General features: G+C 35.4%; 1 protein-coding gene across 2 annotated transcripts; it reads right to left on the bottom strand.

Annotated features, from left to right (window-relative positions):
• Positions 1 to 568: 568 nt before the first annotated feature.
• Positions 569 to 5,907, bottom strand: LOC112769199 (uncharacterized). Of its 2 annotated transcripts, none has more exons than XM_025813654.3 (3): positions 5,179 to 5,907; positions 4,295 to 5,057; positions 569 to 1,855 (listed from the first exon to the last, which is right to left on the bottom strand). In XM_025813654.3, exons 1-3 carry the CDS (start codon positions 5,610 to 5,612, stop codon positions 791 to 793), a joined length of 2,262 nt encoding a protein of 753 aa, XP_025669439.1. In that variant the 5' UTR covers positions 5,613 to 5,907; the 3' UTR covers positions 569 to 790. The 2 variants fall into 2 exon arrangements, with proteins under 2 accessions (XP_025669439.1, XP_025669440.1); XM_025813655.3 differs by having other exon boundaries at positions 569 to 1,852; positions 5,179 to 5,899.
• Positions 5,908 to 7,123: the final 1,216 nt, after the last annotated feature.

Here is a 7,123-nt window from a genome sequence, read left to right as displayed (position 1 = left end):
TTGTTTCGAAGGATAAAAAGGAAATATAATAGAAGGGTCTTCCTCGTACTAGTGTGAACGATATTGAAGAACTAAAAGTTTGCAGACAGTCTCAAGTTTTTGCTATTTTCATCTAAGTAGTTATGCTATGTTTTCTCTACAATGATGGCTTGAGCTTATCCAAAATATAGAATGAAGGATCTTTAAAAGTTTATAACACATTAATACCTTAGTATTGATCTTTGTTAATATTTTTTTGGTAGTAAAACATTATGTATTTTTTGGAACTTGCGTTTTGATTGTTTTTAATTATAAATTTTGATGTTTGAAATTGTTTATGCATTTTTAATATTAAATTATAAATAATTTATTATGTAAAATTATAAAATTATAAAATTTTATTAAATTAAAAATAATTAAATTTAAATATTTAAAATTATATACTAAATTTTTAATAATTTTATTTAATATTTAATTAAACTCTTGGATCAAATCATTAAACCAATGAACAGTTACCTTATCAATTCATTGACAAATCTAGTTCTCACAATCTTGGTCCTTATTGGTTAAACAAAAAACCTGTGACATGTATTAAAACAGACGATGAGGTTTCCACTGAAGTAAAAGTAAGGAATGAAACATGTTACAAGGATTGACCCGAGATACAAAAAGTTACATATAACTTAACTGACTACAGGCCACAACTGATCAATAAATTAGTAGTGTAAAATAAGTAAGAAAGACACTCTGACAATAATAATATACAAAAAAATAAAAATAAAAAAGGCCTAACTAATTATGAAATTTGTGATCATTTCTTAGAACGTTTCTTGGGTCGCTTATCCTTACTAGCACTAGCACTATTTTCCCTCCCACGCTTTGCAGAAGCTGTATTGCTTTCTGCTGTTTTCTTTGGAGGCCTACCTACACTCCTCTTGCTATTCTCAACAACGTTCTTGTTCCTTTTATCCCCTGACCCTCCTCCTCCACCGTTATTATGCCTTGACGCCCTTTCTTTCCCTTTATTATCACCCTTTCCACTATTCACAATTTTCTTTTGCTCTTTCATACTTGCAGTCCCACCTCTGCTGCTGCTACTACTTCCTCCACCACTACCACTGCCACTCTTCAGTGCCTCCACTGGAGCGTTTCGCTTTATTCGTTTCAAGAAATCAGCAGCGGCATTCTTCTTCTTGTCCTGTCCTCCCTCTGCTTTGCTCTTGTCTGGTTTTGCGGCTTCGACAGCCTTGGTCACCAAAGTCGCTGCTTTTATGGTGGAGTTAGTGGGGAGTTTCTTATTGCCAGAATTGCTGTTGCTGCTGAGGTTCTTGTTGCTTCTTCTCAGGCTTCGAGCTCCGGTGACCGGCTTTTCCTTGGCCTTGGGAGGCTCATCTTCATCTGTCTCGGAAGAAGAGGGTTTCATGGGTGGTTTTGCATCAGAAGATGGTTTTTCCTTCTTATCGGTGACGGGTTGGTCACCCTTTTGGCCAAAGGTCGCCGGGGAAGGTTTAGATGACATTGAACTGCGTTTTCGGCATACCAATATTGGAGCAGAGGCTTTGTGCTTGGAAAGGAGAGATTCTGGTTTGGCTTGAGGAGCGTTTGGAGGGTTGGAATCCGTCTTCTGTGGGGTGGGATCAGATTGTGCTTGGCCTTGGTTTTTCATCTCTGCCATGACGAGGCGCCGCAGCTGCTGCGCCGCCGTTGATTCCAGGGAGTCTCTGGTAAAGAAGACGGTGGCATTCGTAAAGAGGAGGAGAAGGTCACGAAAGAAAGAGTTGGTGCTAGAGGAATAGTGTCCTTTATGGAGTCTCGATTGTATGGTTTCCAAATCCACGTGCTGTCTTACAATGTTTTTGTATCTTTCCGATTCCTGCTGCCATGTACCAGAACAAGCCAAAACTGAGCAAATAACTAAATTGTTATAATAATTACACAAACTCACCTAAAATGTCCTACTTTCATCCATTGAAGAATTCTAAAGACCAATACTTTTAACATGGAAAAAAAATAAAGAATTAATTAATTTTAGATTAAAAGATAAAGTAAAAACAAGAAAAAAAAAGTGTGGAATAACTACTATTTCTTAATAAAACTATCAAATCAAAAATACTATCGGACTATTGAAATTTATTGTTTTTTGCTATTAATATTGAAAAATATAAGATAAAATATATTATTAAATTATTAGATTAAAAAAATTAAGTTGATAATTAAGTAATGGTAAAAAATAATAAACTCTAATAATCCTTTAATATTTCTCGTCAAAAAGTACATTGAAAATCCAATACTTTTAGTATTAATTGTTAAAATCCGAGTTTATTAAATGATCAAACACAAATTCTATTTTTCACACGAATTTGAAATAAAAAATTAAATAGAAAATATAGTTTTATATTTTAGTTACATTCAGGACGTAAAATTAGAATATATTTATTCTGAACAAAAGAAATAAACAAGCTAATTTGTTTTTTGGTAAAGTTCTAAAAAGAAAAAATAAAAATAAACTAGCTAATTGATACATAAAAGTGGATTTTTCAATCATTAACACGTAAAACAGAATTTTTTTGTCATAAGTAAAACAGATTTTTTTTTTTGTGGTGATTATAAGTAAAACAGATTTGATTATCTTTTCTTTGGAATTATTTTTTGAATAGACATTAGCGATAAAACATTAGTTTTACCAAAACCATATCCACTAGTGCCAAATGAAGGCCTCACTTTTTGTTGTTTAATCGAGAACGGACGGGTAAAAGAACAAGGTAGGAACAATATAAGCGCTATAGGGCCCATTAGTAATTCCACTACCGTCCATATTTTCTTTGTTCCATATTATTAAACGACCAGCCACAACTACAAGCCATGGTTTCCCTCTAATCCACAACTTAAGGATTAGACTTTCAAACATCTAAGAAATAATAATACGCGACACGGTTAGTTGATTACGACCTGTGACCAAACACTGAAACACGTAACCGCCGCGAAGCATGGGAGCAAGTAGAGAAACAAAGAAAAATGATAATAGTGGTAGTATTTTGTCAATATAAACAAGGATAATTCGGCCATTTCGAATACTTTGGGTCGTGTTGAATACGGTAACATGGCCCAATACCAAACCAAACTATGGGCTTTCAACTATGTGTTACCACGTTACATAAGTGCTCTCCCCATACTGGGCTTAAAAGGAATTCATGTGCTCGGCTAAACCATAATCTTTTATTTTTTTTCCTAAAAAACAAAGATGCAAATTTTTTTTTTTTGTGTAAAAAAAATTAATAAGGGGGCCTGATGAAGTAAATTATCTTTTGCTTGAAAAGGAAAAACTGCCTAAAAATGGTTGTCTTGTATTGATCCTTTTTCGGCATAAAGCTAGTCCTATTGTAAAGAAAATAATTTTGCCTGCATGACATCTTGAATCGATGGATTTAAGTAATATTTATAATAAATATATATTTTTTAATTGAATACTATATATAGGAAAGATATTTATGAAATTACTAATGCATATAAATTCGTTACTTTTAATTTTTAGACGGTTAATTATCTATATCGGCTTTGCAGATAAAGGGGCCAACGTCTTTGCCGCAGCCCGCAGGTACCTACCAATTCCCCAAAAGTTTTACTTGTGACCAAATTTTTCCCGTCTCAATTAAAACCGATTATTTTTTCACTTATGATATAAACTTTTAATTCCTCCCTCGCCACCACCAACCCAAAAAAAAAACCACACCGGCGTTTTCTTTATTTCATAAAGTTAAACTTACTTTTATTTCCTTGGACTATTTTTTATTCACAAACTTCATGCCCGTAAAAAACCAATAAATTTCAAGAGTGGTCCCCATTTGTTGGACTGTCATGATTTAGGGAACGTATGCAATGCCCTCCTTGTTGCCACTGTATACCCAAGTTTTCTTAACAACAAATCAAAATATGTATTTTGCTTAAAAGATTTAATTAAAGAGTATTTAAGAACATTCGTTAAAAATAATATTAAAAACTTGTTATTCTTTCAATATAAAAAATTATATTTTTAAATTATAATTTTTTATTTGTAATATTTGTAATCATAAATGTCTTTAAGCAAAACTCCTTTTCTTAATTTAATTTATATATACATGTTTTAATCCATTGGTTTTTTTTCTTCTAAAAAAGAAGCAAAAAATTTGTTACGTGCATGCATGTAAATTATTAATTTGTTAAAGAAAGAAAGAGGAGGGAGGGGAGTTAAAACTTAAAAACTGGTTATTTCAAATTTTTGAGTGTGTGTGAAATCCCAATTATATCCTCTCGAAAAGGGGAGGGTGCAATGGAATACCTGGCTCTCGAGACGGCGCTCGAACAATGAGCTGTGTTCGTGTGCCTTGATCATCTCCAACAGCCCAATCAACGGCTCGGATTTCACCATGGTCTCGTCACTCTCCAGGGCCACCTCGCCGCCACCACTACCACCGGAAGCCTCCTTCCTCCGCCGCGTCTTCCTCTTCCTCGTCAGGCTAGCAGAGCTCTGCACCTCGCTGCTCTCCCTCGTCCCTCGTCCCCCTTCCCCCGAGTGGCCCACCGAGTCATCACGCAACTCGGACGAGTCACCATCCTCTGCCTTCCTCTCCTCACTTGGCGGCTGCGACTCGCACGTTGGAACTTTAACCTCAGTATCGTAGCTTCCGTTATTCGATTCCTCCCCAATCGGTCTCCGCTTCCTGCCAACCGGATCCGGTTCTTTCGGACCGGGATGAACCGGAACCGCCCCTACCCCCGTCTTCCCATCACCATCTCCTGCTCCGGTTTTCCCTCCCTCAAACCGCGAACCGGTCGAGTTCGACTCATTAACCGACTGATTTTCCCGGTCCGACTCGTCACCGGTGGTTGGCAAAAGCTTATCAGTGTTCGTGGTGCTCTCGTCGAGCCGGCGAATCTCCGGTTCAGAACCGGTCGGCTCCGGAACTTCCCTTTCTCCGCCGGTTCCATCGTTTCCGGGCCGTGCCTCGCCGCAAACCGCCAGATCTGCTTTCTCATCGACTTTACCGTCATTTTCTTTCTCTCTCTCCTCCTCCAACTTCTTCACCTTCAACTGCAACGACCTTGAAGGAAAAGAAATAATTATAAAATGAAAAAAAGGAAATTAGATCCAAAACCTACAGAAAAGTTAAACAATAATCATTAACCGAAAACTAAATAGAATATTTTTATGATGAGATTTACAGGATAGAAACGTCGGAGCGTTGGACCTCGCGGCGGAGCTCGGCGACGCGGAGCTTTCGCAATTCGTCGAGCCAGGGGACATGATCAGAGCTATCGACGGCGGCCGCGCCGTTCTGGAGAAGCGGCGGCACGGCGTCGTTTAATTGGTCGGCGAATCGGAGGTTGAGATCGTGGAATTTCTGCTCGCAGTGGAGCGCGGTGGCTTGTAGGTTGGGTACGGAGGTCCGCGACTGTACCTCCATGGCGACGGTGTCCCAGTCTTTGAAGCCATGGCGGTTGACGGCGCTCGCTAGCAAGAGTTCCTCCCACGTGCCCCAAACCTGAGGGTGTTGGTGTCGCTTCTTCTTCTCTTCTTCTGCTAGGTCTGGGTCACGGGTCGGGTTATTGTTTTGATGGTTTTCCATATGATATGAGAAAGATGATGGTTTAACCATACAAGTATACAACTTCTAACACCCTCGTTGCCTCCACCTCTTCAAATCCAATCTCTTTAGTTATTATTTTGAAAAATAAAAGTATAAAACATCAAAATAAATATATTTACACAAAAACATATAATGAAAAATATTTAAATAACTCTATTAGGGTTTTTTTCCCTTCTTGTTTCTATTAGTGGCTGGTTGGTCATGTCTGCTTTTTAGTTCCTTTGTGTAGTAGTTGCTGTTGTTGAGAGTTTGTGCGGATTTTAGTTAGGAAAAATCTCTTTGTGCACATATTGATATTGCTTTCGTTTTTTTTTTTTTTTTTCTAATTTGTATTTTCTTTAAGAGTTGATTGTTATATTGCATTAAGCGAAAATTCGCTACATAAAATTGTTTTTTACATGAGAAAGTAGCAAATTTTGTGGTTTTTAGCCATTAATTAACCATCAATGATATTTTTAATGGTGTGAGATTGCATCTAATGGTATAAAATTATTCAATTTTTTTTATGGTTAAGTGTTGACCAAAATTTAATAAAAGTGCTGACCTTCTAGCACTCCTCTTTTTAAATTATTGACCATGTGATCTATATTATTATTTAATTTTATAAAAAAATTAATTTATTTTATATAATTAATTTTTTTAAAATTGATTTGGATAAATTATATAACCATCTTTTAAACAAAAATTTCAATTTTTTCTGCATATTATCACCAAATAATAAATTTGGTACGTTTTTTTTTCATCTTTTTTAACTAAATTTATTTTTTATTTAATTTTTGTAATATATATATATAGATTGTTAAAAAAAAAGTAAAGTTTCGTATTCTGAAAAATTCACATTTTTTGTTTGTATAGGAATGGAGAAAAAAATTAGAAATAAAAAAAATTAGAATTCACACAAAAGAGAGAAAATCAGAAAACAAACTTGAATTTGAGAAGTAAGGGCAACATAATCAATTTTTATGTTGATCTTCGATAAAGATGTTAACAGTATAATTCTTAAAATTTTTGTCTAATATCGAGTCAATTTCATCCTAAACAATAAATATAAGGCAATTCATACTTACCCGCAAGTATCTAACTCGGTCCGATTCGCTGCAAGTAGGGTAGGCTATTTGACCCGTTGCAAGTAGGGTAGGGTATGAGTTTAGAATGTATCTTAGTTTACCATACCTGCACCTCATATATAATACATATTTTAGAAAAATTAGGTATATAGTGAAGGAAGTGAGAGTTCAGCCCACAACTTCCCTTATGTAATGACTTACAATAAGTGAATAACCACTAAAACTAATTAGTTAATTTAGTAATTTAGAACATTAGTTTTTTACTTTTTATGTTATTAATATGTATAAAATTCAATATTTACTTTGAAACTTTTGATATTTATGCGGGTAAGGTAGGGTAGAGTAGGGTTTAGAATTTTAAGATGCGGATAGGATTAGGGTCGAAAGATTCTCAACCTGCGAGTAGGGTAGGGTAGAGTTTTAATAAAATTTTCAACCCGCAGATAAGGTTAG

The sequence above is a fragment of the Arachis hypogaea genome, chromosome 18 (genome assembly GCF_003086295.3).
Source record: "Arachis hypogaea cultivar Tifrunner chromosome 18, arahy.Tifrunner.gnm2.J5K5, whole genome shotgun sequence".
Taxonomy (NCBI): Eukaryota; Viridiplantae; Streptophyta; class Magnoliopsida; order Fabales; family Fabaceae; genus Arachis; species Arachis hypogaea.
The sequence above is the reverse complement of the archived record's forward strand: the minus strand, read 5'-3'. Positions and strand labels throughout refer to the sequence as shown.